We start from the raw sequence: 18057 nt of genomic DNA, 5'->3' as shown, positions 1-18057 counted from the left end.
TTCTTCTTCTGGGTTTGGGGTTTCTTTGTTGTTCTGCTTCTAGTTCCTTTAGGTATGCTGTTAGATTTTGTATTTGGGATTTTTCTTGTTTCTTAAGATAGGCCTGTATTGCAATGTATTTTCCTCTTAGGACTGCCTTTGCTGCATCCCAAAGGGTTTGGATGGTTGTGTTTTCATTTTCGTTTCCATATGTTTTTAAATTTCTTCTTTAGTGGCCTGGTTGACCCATTGATTCTTTAGTAGAATGTTCTTGAACCACCATGCATTTGGATAAAGAGTTGGTATCCAAAATCTGTAAAGAACTTACCAAATTCAGCACCCAAAAAACAAATAATCCAGTGAAGAAATGGGCAGAAGACATGAATAGACACTTTTCTAAAGAAGACATCCATATGGCCAAAAGACACATGAAAAGATGCTCAGCATCACTCATCATCAGGGAAATACAAATCAAAACCATACCACACTGAGATACCACCTCACACCAGGTCAGAGTGGCTAATATGAACAACTCAGGATCCAGATGCTGGTGAGGATGTGGAGAAATGGGATTTTCCCACCAGTTGGCAGGAATGCGAACAGGTACAGCCACTGTGGAAAACAGTGTGGAGGTTCCTCAAAAAATTAAAACTAGAACTACCCTACAACCCAGCATTAGCACTACTAGGAATCTATCCAAAGGATTCAGGAGTGCTGATTCTTAGGGGTACATGTACCCCAATGTTTATAGCAGCACTTTCAACAATAGTCAAATTATGGAAAGAGCCTAAATGTCCACTGACTGATGAATGGATAAAGATGTGTATATATATGTATACACACCCACATACACACAATGAAATATTTCTTGGCGATGAAAAAGAATGAAATCTTGCCATTTGCAGCAATGTGGATGGAACTGGAAGGTATTATGTTGAGTGAAATTAGTCAATCAGAGAAAGACAAGTATATGTTTTCACTCATATGTGGATCTTGAGAAACTTAACAGAAGACCATGGGGGAAGGGAAGGGAAGGGGAAAAAATAGTTACAGAGAGGGAGGGAGGCAAACCATAAGAGACTCAAACAGAGAGAACAAGCCGAGGGTGGATGGGGGGTGGAGAAGAGGGGGAAATGGGTGATGGGCATTGAAGGGGGCACTTGTTGGGATGAGCACTGGGTTTTGTATGTAAGTGATGAACCATGAGAACCTACCCCAAAAACCAAGAGCACACTTACACACTGTATGTTAGCCAATTTGACAATAAATTATATTAAAAAAATAAAAAAATAGAAGAAAAAAATAAACTGGAGGGTGCTTAGAATCATAGATTTCAAAAGTATTTAGATAAATTAAAAAGTATCATTTTGTACATTTTAAATGTTATATAAATAAACCCAGCATAATTTGAATAATGCAAAATAAAAAAAAAAGAAAAGCTTAGAAGCAGCCCCAAAAAAGAGATGTTTTGGCAGAGAAGGCAAAATGTCTGAATGAATTTTGCAATTATAATAACAAAGGGGTCTATGAGAGGTGAAAATAAGAAAAAGTGACCACCATGGTATCACATTATAAAGTGTTATGGAAATGTTAATTATTATTATGTTTTATTATTTTAAGTTCTTGGCATCCTGCAAGCATGGAATTCTCAACACAAAGCAGATCACCTAAATGTACAGAAAAGAGCCCATGTTGATGCTTGTGACACTTCTGATAGTCTCTTCACATAGTACCTACACCTTATTAACTCCAGGAACCTCCACTTTTCTCCCTTCTATTCATGATCAGGTTCACGCCTTCCTGACAGCAGAGCACCACCTCCAAAGTCTCAGTGAATCTTTCTACTCCATCTTTCATCCATTTTGAACTTACTCTTCACTCTTTTTATCCTCTCTAGTCTCTATCTTTCAGCACAGTCCTAGAAATACACTCTTTCCTGATTGAACCCTGAAACAGTTTCAATGATGTCTTCACTGACATCCTGATTTGTTCACCCTCTTCACCTAGTTTGCCAATTCCCTTCTTTTAAGTAAGTATAGACTTCTGTTTTCTCTGGCAGAGAACATACAGTTTAGGTGCATTAATAGAGAAAGCGCTTAACTATGTGGATGTATCATAAATTCATCCTCTCCTACTTGGCTGATAATGACTCTTGGGACCTGCCATTCCCACTCTTTCTATATGATGTTTAGAACCAGAAAAGCAAACTTTGGGGGACTATAGCAAAAAGAGCCATTTTCTAGTACTTTATTAGAGGCCTCTAGAAGAAATGGATTGAAAATCTTTTCTCAAAGGGGCGCCTGGGTGGCTCAGTTGGTTAAGCGTCCAACTTCAGCTCAGGTCATGGTCTCTCGGTTTGTGAGTTTGAGCCCCACATCAGGCTCTGTGCTGACAAGCTCAGAGCCTGGAGCCTGCTTCAGATTCTGTGTCTCCCTCTCTGCCCCTCCCCTGCTCATGGTCTATCTCTCTCTGTCTCTCAATAATAAATAAATGTTAAAAAAAATTAAAAAAAAATCATTTCTTAAAATGTGAAATTCAGATTGGCAGCAATAGAGTAATCATACTCTAACCACAGAATGTTGGATGGGAAAAATCGATGCTCATTCATGTAATTTCATTTCTTACTAGGCATTATATTGATTGGTTAAATATGCTCACTCTACTAGTCATTTAAAATAATCTCTTCCTATTTGCATTTAATCTTTCTATTTTTATTTCATAGCTTTACCGAATTTCTTCACAAGTTCCCAGCAATTGACTTAAGCCTAATCACAGCCAGGGTTCACTTTTTTGAATTTGTGCAGTTACAGAAATGCAAAGTAGAAGGCTCTATGTCCAAATTTACCGTCCTTTGAATAATACCATAAATCTCTTTGACTTCTTAGACCAGAGGCTGTCAGTTTGTACTGTTGGCATTTAACTGATTAATCTGTTACAGATATGTCCTGCTGGATTGAGATTTCTGTAAGTACAATCAGGCTTGTAGGATTTCTTCCTTAATAACTTCTCACAGCAGACTTTGTCATGTTATAACTCATAGGTCTTGTAAGCTTCTCCTTTAGTTATTACCATATAGACTAATGGTTAGGTGCCTAGATCCTCAAGTTAGACTATGTCAACTTGAAATTCAAGTTCAGCCACTTATTGTGGGACATCAGAGAATTAATGTATCTCTGAGTTCACTGTGATCATCTGTAAAATGGGGATAACAATAACACCACCTCTTGTGATGAAGCAGAAATGTGGTAATTCATGTAAGTGAATGAAAATATACCTTCAAGTATATATAGTAAAATATACCTTCAAGTGCCTCCTGTCTCCAGGCGACAACAGCATAAAATATGTAAACAAATGAGGAATCTTTATTTGCTGAAATTTAATCTGTTATTCATATTGCATTATTGTTCTTTCTCAAATTTTCTGTCCCCCTCAGGTAACATCCCTCATTATCAGAAGGAGGAAATTTCTTAACATGTTATTTTGACAGCATAATTTACCCAGTTGGTTGTCATTATGATGATGCTTTAGATTTGTTTACAGTTGACTGTTCTAAGAGGAAGAATAGCTGGCCTATATTCTTCCTCATACGTTACTGAAAAATGCTACATTCTCTTGGTGAAATGTTGAGTGGCTGTGTAGCATACCTCTTTGTAAAGTGGAGAGTGATAAATGAAAACACTTCCTACTTATACTCTTGATTTAATTAGTTATTAAAATAATCTCATATTGGACTTGTATTTTACTCTTAGAAAATTGGCAAAATGCTAATACATCTGGTTTAACTAGGCTAAGTTCATGTCTTATTTAACTTTGATTCCCTAGCACAAACTCATTTATTAAAATGAATGCTTATTGAATCAAGTTAAGTAGCCACACAGTAAACAGATGAACGTTGTGGTTAATAATGTGGGCCAGACTGAAATACTTTTCTTGTCGAGAAGCTTACTTTAATCACCTTATTTTCTAGCATAATATAATCATTTATTAAAATGATAGAATATTTTCCTTATATAGGAGATAGTGGTTTTGTATGTTGTTGATATCTGCCTGAGAATAAAATAGGTACTTTATCAAATTTGTTGGAGGTGTCATGAGGATTGATACGTAAGACTAGTTGTGGGAACAAATTTAAATTAAAAAAATCTGCAAGAGTTCACATTTAGATATTGCCTTGTGCCCATTCTTGTTTGGGAATAATGCATCTTCAGTCTATAGAATTGTATCATGTACTTTAGGCCTAGAGAGAAACGTGATAGACCCTCTATGGAACCTGTAGAGGAATGCATTGCAATAGGGTGCTCAACCTAAATCAAATAATGACGCAGGCAGTGTTGATGACCTCCATTGGAGGAAAAAGAGGTGTAAGGTGCTGCACACTAAGCACATTGCTCATTATATATTAATTTAACAATCTTGGACTTTACTAATTAAATGCTTTGTAGCATATATGCCTTATTTTTTTTCTCAGAATTAAATATGTGCATTTTGAGGGATTTTAGCATGCTTTGGAAAGAGGAACGGCCAACTCATTTCCAGAAAATTCAGGCACCAACTGCTTTTGACCAAAAGGTGTATTACTGACAAAAATTCAGCAATCTAATCTGGAAAATCAAAATTAAGAATTCTGCTGGTGAGTTGAATACATAGGTGAATAATATAAGCTACTTAGCAGCTTTGGACCTTCGCTCAACTTGGGTTTAAATACTGGAGAACTATCAATGTTATCATTTCCAGAAGTCATTCTTTTACAAATGGAGGTTAGGATATGTTGGAAAAATACAGTGTTGGGAGTTATCCATCAGGAAACAAAATGGAAGGTGTGTGATATCTATCCAGTGTCATGGTGAGGACTCTCCATATTACACTTCTGCCTTAAAACTTACTGTGCTAGAAACTTCGCAGCAAAGATTCCAGTTTTTCATGGTGATTTTTTAGTGAAAGAGAGTGAGGTTTAGCTGCCAGGCATGTGCTTCTGGAACAACATACAATGAGATCTTTTGATGTTGTTTTCAATCTATTTTCTTTAGAATACTGTTCTGTGAGATTTCATAGAAAAAGGATCCCATGATCAGATATTTGGGAAATGGTGAATATTTTATTCCCTTGTCATAAATTCATTGTGTATATATTTTCTTACATTAGAAACTTAGAATTTCCAGAGTAACAAAAACTTAAAAATAAAACAAAAAATCCTGCTAATTCAACAAATGCAAACATTATATATGTGTATGTGTATATGTGCATGTGTGTATATGTATATGTTTATGAATTCATTTTTCACTGAACATGTGCCAATAGTTTGTGGCACTGGCTGATACTGATGTCTTGGGAAGGCTGGTCTAAGGAATTAAAAGCTGTAAATTATAAAGGAAATACTTTCAGGTGAGAAGGGATGCCTATGGTAGCCCCCTTCAACTACTCTGTATTTCCATCCAGGTAATTTAAAAAATTTTATTCCTTCCATGCTTTCATTCTTTTTCCTTTCAATGGACTCTATACTGGGGATAAAGAAGAAAATGTCACTGCTCTAGAGGAGCTTTATACTCTACTGGAAATAATTACAGTGGAACCTGGTAAAGGTGTGGTGATAATAAGATATATTGGCTTCAGTTTTCTTTCTTTTTTAAAAAAATTTAATTATTTTGAGAGAGAGAAAGATTGCACATGAGTGTGCATGAGCAGGGGGTGGGGCAGAGAGAGAGAAGCAAGCTCCCCACTGACAGAACAAAGTTCTGTCTTACCAACTGTGAAATCTTGACCTGAGCTGAAATCAAGAGTTGGGGGCTCAACTGACTGAGCCACCAGGTGCCTCGGTTTAAGTTTTCCTGATAGCAAATAACAAAAACTAAATCAAAATTAGATTCATGAAACCCAAAGGCAGAAATACAACCTGGCTTAGGAAGGGTCTAGAAAGCAGCTATATCATTTCCAATAATGCAGTGCTTTTCAGCAAAGAGTGTCTTCCTAAGCAAACATTCAGAATCTGGTCTGGAGATTCACAATGAACTCTGCTGCTGGCTGGAATGAATACACATACACATACACATACACATACACATACACATATACAGATATACCTATGATACAAATTAAAGAAAACACACATAAGTGGTAGTTTTGTAATGCAACATGTATGGCAGGCATTGACCACAGGAAATTACTACCAGTATGTAGGGTGAAGCTGGCCTAAGACTTGTTTCCTATTAACACTGTTGCCCAGGATAAGGTTGTTAGAAGTGCTCTGACATTCTGACTTCTGAGATCTCCATCTTGCTATACAGTTTTAACCATTAGCATTTGTATTATTTAATGAACATAAACATTTCAGATAAAGCCAAAACCCTCTCTATTTTAAACTCTGCCCAATCCCGTTCCCTTCACTTCTTCCCCAGAGGCAACCGCAGTCACGCTCAGCAGGCCATGTTCCTATACTTTTACTATTCACATATACCCACATTCATCAGGGCCCAAACTCACCCCATTCAACCCCCATCCTCATATACCCAAATCGTTTATAAGGGTAAGATTAATACTGTATTTTCCAGGGTCCCATGGAATACCTTCTCCCTCCATCTTAAGAGATCCTGAGCTGCATACAGGTGGGGTTGGGTGGGCAAAGGGACTCCTCGTTACTGATTTTAAAACTTAAAAGGTGAGAGATGTGCACACAAATCAACCAGAGACTTTTATTTATTCAGAAACCAAATAACTTGATTGAAACCAAATAATTTTATTTATGGCAAAACTGGAAGAAAAAAACTGGAACGTTTTGCAAGTGCAATACTGCAAAATGCATGCTCGGCATGGTGACCAGGGGGAAGTCACCATGCACCCTGTGGCTATGGGAAGGCAGTCCCAACTCAGTGCTTGTCGCTGTTGCCCAGGGTGAGCTTGTCAAAGAGGTACTCTGCCAAGCCATCTTCCAGGGCCCCCATCTTGCGCAGGCTGGTGATGTAGCCCCCCAGCTCTTTGATGACCTTGACTTGCTCATGCAGGTAGTTGGTCTCCAGGAAGCTGCACAGGTGGGCGTCGTTCTTGACGGTGGCCAGATGGTGCAGGTCGAGCAGGCTCTGGTTCACGGTCTTCCCCAGATGAAAGGCGCACTCCATGGCCTTCAGGCCGCTCTCCCAGTTGTCGCGGTCAGGCTTCATGATGTGGTGGAGGCGGATGCGGCCCCCACGCTGGTTCTGCAGCTGCATCAGCTTCTCGACACGCTTCTTCTCCTCGTGGGACTGGCGCAGGAAGAACTTGGAGAAATTCTCCAGGGCCACGTCGGCGCGGTCGAAATAGAAAGCCATGGACAGGTACACGTAGGAGGCGTAGAGCTCCAGGTTGATCTGGCTGTTGATGGCGGCCTCGCACTGCGGGTGGTAGTTCTGGCGCACTTGACAGAACGGCGCGGTGGCCATGGCTGGCGGCGCTGGCACCAAGGCGAAGGCGAAGGCGGCTCAGAAACGAGGGCGGCAAGGCCGAAGGCGGTGGCGGCGGGTCTCCGGCGCTTTTTCAGAGTAGCCGACCAGGCAGGCCCGGCGGCAGTCTCCGAGATGCGGCTGGAATGAGGTCCGTTACTCCAGAGGTCGGGGTTTGAATCCGTTACGCGAATCCGTTACGTGAAGGGGCGTGGTCACGAAGGCGAGGGAGGGGGTGGTGGGCGGGGCGCCGTGTTCAACGTGCCATCTGTGCCTGTGTGAGGCACGAGGCCCAGAGCAGCTCCATGCTGTCTTGAAGCCATTTTTAAAACTATCTCTTTTTTATTTTTTATTTATTTTTTTTTCAACGTTTATTTATTTTTGGGACAGAGAGAGACAGAGCATGAACGGGGGAGGGGCAGAGAGAGAGGGAGACACAGAATCAGAAACAGGCTCCAGGCTCTGAGCCATCAGCCCAGAGCCTGACGTGGGGCTCGAACTCACGGACCGCGAGATCGTGACCTGGCTGAAGTCGGACACTTAACCGACTGTGCCACCCAGGCGCCCCAAACTATCTCTTTTTTAAATATATATTTAATATAGTTTAATATATTGCTGTGATATGTGAATATATTTCATGAGAAAAAAACCACAGGATTTTTTATTTTTTACCTGTTTTTTTCAAACATAAAATAACTCTTGAGATACAATTCATATGCTATAAAATTCACCTTTTGAAAGTATCTACATGGTTTATAGTATATTCATGGTGTTAGGCAACCATCACCACAATCTAATTTCATAGTTTCATCACTCCTGGCCTAGCAGCTCTGGAGCTCTGGGCTGGAACTGGAAGGTCTGTCCATTACCCAGGAGTTGGGAGAGGGGTGAGGATCCGTTAAAGGATTTTTGTGGTCCGAGGGAAAGGGGCCCGGGACTGTGGAGGGGCTAGGGGGCGGGGCTGGGGCGCGGTGGAGCTCGAGCGCTGTTCTAGGTTTTAAGGAGCCTGAGTGACACAGGGAGAACTGGGAGACACTGTGCTGAGCATTTTAATATTTTAAAATGTTACTCACGAATGTAAGTGCAACGGTTTTGAGTTGATCACATGCATGGTTTCTTTGAACAATTTACATGAATACTGTCCTGATGTGATTGTGCACTAAATACGGTGCTTTTGTGGTATCATTGGTATATTTAGTATCATAAGGCTTTATTTGGATGGCAGCTATCCTCTGTGGCTCAACATCCATGATGTTGACACTTCTGATAGCCTCCTCACTCAGTTCCTAGACCTTACTAGTTTCAGTGACTTCACTTCTCTCCTATTTGTGGACAGGTTCAGATTTTTCTGCCAGCAGAACAGCACCTCCAAAATCTCAGCGAGTCTTTCTACCTCTTGATCTTCCACTGTTTTTGCACTTGTTCCTCATTCCCTTTATTCTGTCCCATTTCATAAACTTTTCAGCTTAGTCCTAAAAACACATTCCTTCTGCCCTGTCTGGATCCCAATATGGACAGTGTCAGTGATCTCTTCACTGACATCCTGGATTTGCTTACTCCCTCTTACCTGGCTTGCTAATTCCCTTCCTCCTGGGTAAATTCAGATTTCTCTTTTCTCTCACAGAAAACAAAAGTTTAGGTTCATTCTTAGAAAAAGCACCACTAACCATGTGGATATGTTCCTCCCCTCCAACCTCATCTGTACTTTCACTGCCACTCAGGAAGCTTTTTTTTTTTTTTTTTTTTCTCTCCCAGTTATATTCTATAGAATGAGACACAGTGGTAGGGAATACCACCGATCTCAGACTGCCTTTCATTAATTCATTCAGTCATTCAGCAAATATTTACTGATTAACTAATATGGCCCAGGCACTAGTCTGCGATTTGGGCATACATTAGTAACAAGGAGAGAAGTCTCTGTTCTGATGAGGTTTGCATTCTAGTGGAGAAGCAAAACAAACTAAACAAACACAAAGCTGCCTTATTTCCCCCCTTATTGTTGCAAATACATACATACAAGATATTACACATGTATATGGAAATTTAGAAGACAATATATTCTTATAATTCAAGGATATATTAATGGGAGACATAAGACTAACCTAGGTATTTATAATTTATTTGTGCATTAATTCAACAACCACTTAGATATTCCAAATATGTGTCAGACACTGTGTTTGATTCTGCAAATATACAGAAGAATCAAATGTGCTCTCTGTTCTCAAGGTACAAGATAGAGTGACAGAATATTATAGGTGCTTTCAGATAAAGTGAGGATAAAATGCCTATTTTCATAGAAAGGCTTAATCCCAAGGTTTTAATTAATGCAGTAATTTTTGGTCTCTTTATTTCTATTTGAACATTGGTACTATTTTATAATCATTGTTTATGATGAAAACAAAAGATCAAATATCAGATGTCACAATATAAACTTACCTAGGCAGTTTTAGAGGCATGTGATTGTTGATTCTGTAAATAAAGAGAATAACATCTACTTGATAAGTTGATTTTAATGATAGAATGGCACTACACATGGAAAAGAACTACGTGATCATTTTCTCAATGAGAAAATTGTATCCTGTATTTTCTTAACACCAGGGTTTGGTGTTAATATAATTGTAGACTTTCAAAATTTTCTTGGAAGATTCCATTGTAGACTTCACTGTAAGAATCTGTTTAAGCAGAAGAGATCTTGATTTTTTAGAACATTTTCTCATTATATCTTAAGATTGTTTAATAATTAATTTATCTCTATAATTATACTCTTCAAATATTTAAAATAATAATACTATTGAATGACTACTAAGGGGTGATAGTGGTAATTCTGTAATATTTCATTCCTCATCATTACCTCCTAGGGAAAGAAGGTAATGGTAAAATATGTATTATAAATAAGAGCAACTTAAGACTTAAAAACCAACTTTTCTAAAGGAAATCAATAAAGAAGTATGAACTGGAACTTCAAATTTCTACAAAATAAATATACATAAGTATAAATGAAAGCATTACATTCAGTTTTTCTAAAATGAGAAATATAAAAATACAGAGAATGAGAAAACTTCAAAGCAGATCATGTTTCTTAAAAATATCACCATAGGAATATAAGATAAAGGTTTCTTTGAAATGTTTGTGGTCAGTGTTTGTGTTGTATTAGTAATAGTGTCCTGCATAGAAACAGAACCATTAGTATATATATGTGTATGGGTGTATAAATGTAAGGATTTACATGTGATTATTGAGGCTAGTAAGTCCCAAAATCTACAGTTGGCAGACTTGAGACCTAGGAGAACAGATGGTGTAGCTCAAAGACCAGCAGACTAGAAACCCAGAAAGTTCAAGTCAAAAAGGTAGTAAAAAAAAAATCAGTTTCTCAGCTCAAAGCCAATCAGGATGGACGGGTTCTCTCTTACTTGGCGGTAGGTCCACCTCATTGTTCTCTTCAGGCCTTCAAATGAGTGAAGGCTTACTCACATCAGGAAGGGAAATCTGCTTTACTCACTCTACTGTTTCAGATGTTAACTTCATGGAAAAATACCCTCACAGGCATACACAGAATAATATTTGACTAAATATCTGGGTACCCCCTGGCCCAGTCAAGTTGACATGTAAAATTAACCATCACAGCATTAGTCATAGTAAATGCAGAGTCAACAAATAAAACTTACAGTGCCATAAGAGGTGAAAATTCTTTGACTTTCACTTCTCTTTATCACTTAAAAATGTTATAACATTAATAGTAAGTTCTGACACAATATTAGTGATTAACCCTTGTTCATTCATTCAGTATATTTCTAGTGAGCACCTATTATATGCTAGGTACTTTTATAGATACTAACATAGAAACTTGTTCTATAAACTCAGATTTGCATTTTGTTGCAGTGAAGTGCTATTCAATGTACCATATAATTCTTTAAAAATTAATACATGCAGGGGTGCCTAGGTGGCTCAGTTGGTTAAGCATCTGACTTCAGCTCAGGTCATGATCTCACACGCTGTGAGCTCAAGCCCTGTGTTGGGCTCTGTGCTGACACCTCAAAGCATGGAGCCAACTTCAGATTCTTTGTCACCCTCTCTCTCTGCTCCTCCCCTGCTTATGCTCATGCTCATTCTCATGCTCTGTCTCTCTCTCTCTCAAAAATAAATAAACATTAAAAAAATTAATACATACAATAGGCTTTATGGTATATTCATAGGGAATTAGACCATAAGTAGCAGCCATTGGTGGCTTATGTCCCTCTCCATAAATAAAAGTGTGTGTGTGTGCGTGTATATATATATACACAGTATATATATATATATGTATATATATATACGTATATGCACACACACATAACACACACACATACATATAGATAGATGTATACATGTATGTGTGTGTGTGCATGCATATGTATAAACAAATCATTTAGTGAGGGGTAATGAAAAGTAAAGTATCAGGGCGCCTGGGTGGCTCAGCTGATTAAGTGTCCGACTTTTGATTTTGGCTCAGGTTAGGATCTCGTGGTTCGTGGGTTCATGCCCCACATCAGGCTCTGTGCTAATAGCGTGGAGTCTGCTTAGGATCCTTTCTCTGCCTCTCTTTCTGCCCCTCCCCTGCTTGTATTCTCTCTAAATAAATAAACTTTTAAAAAGTTATGTATCAATCTAAAATCAATATTACCTATCAATCTAAAGTCAATATTGATCTGTCTCTGGGCTGCTGACTCTGTTATCTCATTATTACAGATACTCTCTGAGTTAGTTTTTATTATCACCTGTATTTTATAGGTAAAGAAATTGTGAATTAGCATGTAATATGCTCAAGTACACATCTTGTAAAAGCAGAAAGTGACAGTCTGAACTGATTCTTCTCTAGGTAGTTTGGAAAGTTTGCTGGAACATGATGAGCTCTTTTAATACAAAGAATGTTTAATTGTTTGATGCTAAATTTCACATAGTAGGGGCTCAAAAATATGAATTAAAGGATTGACAGGCCTAAGAGAAGCTTTAGTCTAATTTTTCCAAATTAAAACAATGTGTCGGAATGGATGTTGAATATGTATTTAAACTGTTTCCTTTAGAAGTAAAAAAAAAAAATCAAAGATACCCAATGGTGACAGATTACAATTATAGTTTTATTTTAACATGCATCAACATAAAACTAGGCATAAAAATCTGTATGCTTAAATGTATGATTTTATAACTATATGTACAAATAAACAGTGATTTTTAGATTTTATTTATATTCATTTACTAATATTTGTTATAAATATATGCAAATAAGACTATAAAACTAATAAAATTAAAGTTAAGAAATTCCAGTCATGCATCACATTATGTTTTTTGTCTGTGTAAACACAATCACTTTTCACTGAGACTAGATTTAGTTACTAACATGCAAGTTTTCTTTTGGGTGTGCCATGGCATGCCTATATGCCCCAATATACATTCATCATATTAGTTCTTGACCCCTCTTTACTGAAATGATTGATACACTTTAGTTAATATAATGGCTCATAATGTAATTTTGCTTTCAGTTTGTGGAAGCCATCATTTAAATATTGTACGTCTATATTATTTTTTTATTAACCCATGTAAAGCAAGGTCATACTTTATTCTGATGAAGCTTATTTCATGAAGTATTAGGTCTGAATAATTTGGGGAGCCTGGGTGGTTCAGTTGTTTAAGTGTCTGACTTCGGCTCAGGTCATGATCTTACTGTTCGTGAGTTCGAGCCCCGCATTGTGCTGTGTTCTGACAACTCAGAGCCTGGAGCCTACTTCAGATTCTGTGTCTCCCTCTCTCTCTGCCCCTCCCCCCCCCCCTCTCTCTCTCTCTCAAAAATAAACATTAAACAATTTTTTAAAAAGTCTCAACTTCAGTAACTGAACATGCTGAAGTTTCATTCTATTAAACTATTGTTCATTTCCAGTCATCACTTTAAAAGGAAGTTTTAGGGGTGGTTTAGTGGCTCAGTCACTTAAGCATCTGACTCTTGATTTTAGCTCAGGTCATGGTCTCAGAGTTTGTGAGACTGAGACCTGTGTCAAGAGCCTGCTTGGGATTCTCTCTCTTCCCCTCCCCTACTCATGCACACACTTTCTCTCTCTCAAAATAAACATTAAAAAAAATTAAAGGGTTTTAGTCTTGGCAGCTGGTAAAACAAGTCAACATGACCAAAAGGGTTGACATAGAACAGTTGTCATTTTACACTAGGACATGCCAGTCATACAGCAGTCACACACAGCCTGACTTAGAGCACACAAACAAATATGGACTCTGAGTTTGTGAGGCTGTATTGAGCTATGACGAAATCAAGATGATCCTGAAAATGCTTCCAGTAATTTTTAATTTAGATGTAAACAAAAGAACAGATCCATGGAATTCTCAAATACAGCTAGAGTACACTCAGTTAGAATATCCCAAACACACCATATATCTAATCAGTAAGTATTTAGGATGTAATATATGTCGAACTTTGTGTTGAATGTTGAATGATGGCAATAGACATTGACTTTAATATCATAGCCCAAGAGTCTGTTTCAGTTCACTTTGTTCACCAACAAAATGCAAATATGACCAATATAAAATTAGTTGTCATTGAGTTGATAATCAATAGAATATATACTAATTTATTTACTTTGAACTATTCAGTGTATTCAATAATATTTTGTTTAAAATCATTACTTCTGTTGTCACAGAAACAAATTACTACAGAAGTTCATGTACATTTTCCTACATAGCAATTATGTTTAGGGGAAATAGAGTTAGTGAAACTATGTTAGTTAATCTTGTCAACCTTAAAATCACCAGTTATTTAACCAGCACAACGAGTTTATTTGCGAATAGCAGAGGAATTGCAGTTTGAGACAGGCAAACTATGACAAACCATATGCATGTCTAGAGAGCAAAGGAAAGTAACTTAATTTTACTGATGAAAGAAGGAAATTGGGAGGGGCTGTTTAGAACAAAAGTCCATTGTAGAAGGGTGAGAGTTCAAACTTCTCCTTGACTGAGTGTGGGGGTTTCTCATTGGCTGTTGGTGTTGCTGGGCAAGAAGACAATTTTCCTTCCTCTTGCTGGGATAATAAACCAATTTGTTTTTTTCCTGCTGAGGAATTCAAGGTCGCATTCTTCCCATTGGGGTCTGCAGTTGACAGTGAGAGGTAGTGGTAGTGTGCCCCCTTCAGGGCTTTCCAGCTCCATTTTAGATGGGGTTTCCTTTATTTTTACAACTTAAAGATTCAGAATGTCTTAGTTGAAGCTGCAAATATTTTGTTTTACTGAACACAAGTGTATGTCTTTCCAAACATAATACTTTTAAAATTATGTTTTTAGGGAAACCAGTTTTCCTATGGGGAAAAAAACATAACCTTTTTAACATTTTGCTATGACTCCATATCTTACTGTAATATTAATCCAGAATGTTAATAGGATAAGCTTATATTTAATGTGATCATTATTCTTTATAATTTGACATGAGTAACCAATTTACTCTCATTTTTAAATTTGGTAAACTTTTCTTCCACACTCTGAATGGCTTATTTGGTGTTTTCCTCTTTCAGAAAAATGTACCTCAATCAGCAAATGTTAAAACTCAGTGAAAAGCATAACTTATAAAAGCAGAAGTTTTGTCAAGTGCTGCCTGTATGTTATTCACACTTATTATCTTCCCTTTGAGCTTTTAATTCTTCAGTTCTTACTTATACATGAAAAATAAACAGTGTCCTTTTGACTTATTTTCTTGAAGGCTTTTGCCATTTTCCAAAAACATCTCTGAACGTTTAAAGTCAGATCAACCTATTTAGGGAATTTCAAATTTCTAGGAAATATCTGATACTTAGTAGCTTTATGCCAAAATGATTCTAAACTTCATTTATTCCAATATGAATGAATGGATTTAGATATATTATTTAAGTAAGAAAGATTATTTAACATTTCACTTTTGCTTATGTAGGTTGTGCTACATGACAAGCAACTCATGAGGAAAGGCTCATTAATAATGTGGCAAATGCTATTACCTTTATGACTCGGTTCTCCATTGAGTAGTGTTATCCCTTGATTTTCTCCCTTGACTGCCAGAAAAGTGCTGATTCTTCAAAAACATTGGAATATGAATTTGTATAGCACGTGTGTGTGTGTGTGTGTGTGTGTGTGTGTGTGTGTGTGTGTGTATTGGAAGAAGGATTGAGTGTAAAGACAAAACCTAGCATTCTTTTACAGAACCTGAATTAAAGATGTGGACTAACTGGTGGATTTGGGAAGGAAGGTGAGGCCAAAGGAAGCCCTGTTGAAAGGGGAGAGGCTGTTGAAACTGGAAATTGAGGGGGAGAAAACTATTGAAATGAATTACTCTTCCATTTGTGTGTGTGGTAAAGTCCCTGGCCTGGAGCAGAAGGGGAAAGCTGGACTGAGAGCAACTTCTGGTGGCAGGGAATATTTTTTTCTTGTACATGTAATTGCTTAGCATTCCTTATATCATAAATAACTGCCAAAGACTAAAAGCATTAATGATAACTGGACATGTCAGTTCCATGTCCAAAATAATGTATTTACAGTGATTCTTTCCCTATTTTGCCATGTCTCTGTCAATTATCAATACTTTTTTCCCCCTCTAAATCATTACTTTGGTCCTTAAACAAATGTATTCCTCAATTATGCTGTAGAGAAATGCGGTTTTCCCAGGGTGGCCCTTCTCCCTTAATTCTCTTTCCTTTTTCATAGTAACAGCCCCTAATTTTTAGAAAAAAAATTTATAAATGAATCAAGGTGCACAATTCCCCAAATTATGAAAATGAATTCCTATATCATTATAGATTGGTAAATACATTGATCACATCAGAGTACTTTAGTAATCATTTTGTCTTCAGAGATTACAGCTACAAGATGACAAAAACATATTCAGTTTATTCAGTTGTTACAAATGTAGGAGGGGGAAATGAAAATAGGAATAATAAGATTCTATGCAGAACCAAAAATCCACTTTCTTTTCTCCCAGAGACACTGTTTTATTATAAACCATGGTGGTGATTCTCCTAGCCATGCTATTAAATATATGTGGTTTGATTACATTCTAAATTAATTGAGTTCATTGGAGTAAATCTATGTATGGGACACTAGGTCTTATAAAACTATTTCATAGCTGAATGATGTAGACTATCCCTCAGACTGTCTTCTTGAAAAGGAGTGTTATTGGGTCAAATGAACAAGAGAGAACAGGTAATAATATAATAGGACTATTTTTTTTTTCTTCAACGTTTTTATTTATTTTTGGGACAGAGAGAGACAGAGCATGAACGGGGGAGGGGCAGAGAGAGAGGGAGACACAGAATCGGAAACAGGCTCCAGGCTCTGAGCCATCAGCCCAGAGCCTGACGCAGGGCTCGAACTCACAGACCGCGAGATCGTGACCTGGCTGAAGTCGGACGCTTAACCGACTGCGCCACCCAGGCGCCCCAGGACTATTTTTATAAAATAGTAATTCATTCCATAATTTGCAATAGGTTCAGTGACATGTTAGAAGACATGTTAGAAGGGGTGCCTGGGTGGCTCAGTTGGTTAAGCTTCTCTCTCTTGGTTTCTGCTCAGGTTGTGATCTCACAGTTTCATGAGTTTGAGCCCCATGTTGGGCTCCCTGCTGACAGTGTGGAGCCTGCTTGGGATTCTCTGTCTCCCTCTCTCTCTGCCCCTCCCTCACTTGCACTGTCTCTGTCTCTCTCAAAAGAAATAAACTTTAAAAAAACAAAAAGAAAGAAAATCATGGTGTGGGGACACTTGTGTGGCTCAGTCGGTTAAGCGTGTGACTCTTGGTTTCAGCTCAGGTCATGATCTCATGGTTTGTTGCCTCAAGCCCCACATCAGGCTCTTTGCTGATGGTGCGGAGCCTGCTTGGGTTTCTCTCTCTCTGCCCCTTCCCTGCTTACCTGCTCTCTCTCTCAAAATAAGTAAATAAATATTAAAAAAAAATGGTATGTATATATGTAGTGAATGTATACCTTTGTATGTACATATTATGACTTAATAGCTAGTGTTAATGTTAGCTAAAATTTGGACCTTAATGTGAATTGTGGTATGAATATATATGTTATTCTAAAGAGATATGATTAACATAAATTAATACCTTATATTTCATAATTTGGGTTAGAGTGGCATAATTTATAAATAGTAATAATATGGAAAATTTTTGCCCACCCTTCCAAAGCTGGGCATTAGCCAAGTAAAGTAGAATTAGCGGGAACATGTATTTTAGCTGATTATATGTGTGTTTTTTTTTCTGTGAATTTTTAATTATTTAAAAGAAACAAATGTTGCCTTAGTAGCCATGTAGGAAGATTAAGCAGCACTAGTAGAGAACTGAGATTATTGATTACTCTGCATTTTTCATATCCATAATATGAAGTGATTCTGGAAAGTTTTTTGCTAGTTACTAGAAAATAAGCTAAGATTTATAGTAGCTCTTTGAATGAATCCATCAAAGTTCCATCAGTAAGAATGTGAGGTCAGCCTTCTTTTGATTAAATCAGTGAACATAACGTAGTGCCATTTACATGTCCTCAGATGGTGTTTTATTACTTTAACAACACAAGAAATGGTCAAGATTTTAGCCACTTGAGAGATCTTCTAACTATATTCCAGATATTTTCATGTGTACCTGGCATGACCCACCTTATAAAATAGAGGTACATCTGCT

General features: G+C 37.6%; 1 protein-coding gene across 1 annotated transcript; it reads right to left on the bottom strand.

The window, feature by feature from the left end:
* Positions 1–6689: 6689 nt before the first annotated feature.
* LOC123594076 (ferritin heavy chain-like) lies at positions 6690–7584 on the bottom strand. The gene has a single exon (XM_045470688.1). It carries the CDS (start codon positions 7386–7388, stop codon positions 6840–6842), a length of 549 nt encoding a protein of 182 aa, XP_045326644.1. The 5' UTR covers positions 7389–7584; the 3' UTR covers positions 6690–6839.
* Positions 7585–18057: the final 10473 nt, after the last annotated feature.

Source organism: Leopardus geoffroyi, chromosome X (assembly GCF_018350155.1).
Source record: "Leopardus geoffroyi isolate Oge1 chromosome X, O.geoffroyi_Oge1_pat1.0, whole genome shotgun sequence".
In the NCBI taxonomy this organism is placed as follows: Eukaryota; Metazoa; Chordata; class Mammalia; order Carnivora; family Felidae; genus Leopardus; species Leopardus geoffroyi.
This window is presented reverse-complemented; position numbering and strand designations above follow the sequence as displayed.

Bases quoted from the DNA above. Each gene is read 5' to 3' on its own strand.
- LOC123594076 (XM_045470688.1), bottom strand. From the start codon at position 7,388: ATGGCCACCGCGCCGTTCTGTCAAGTGCGCCAGAACTACCACCCGCAG.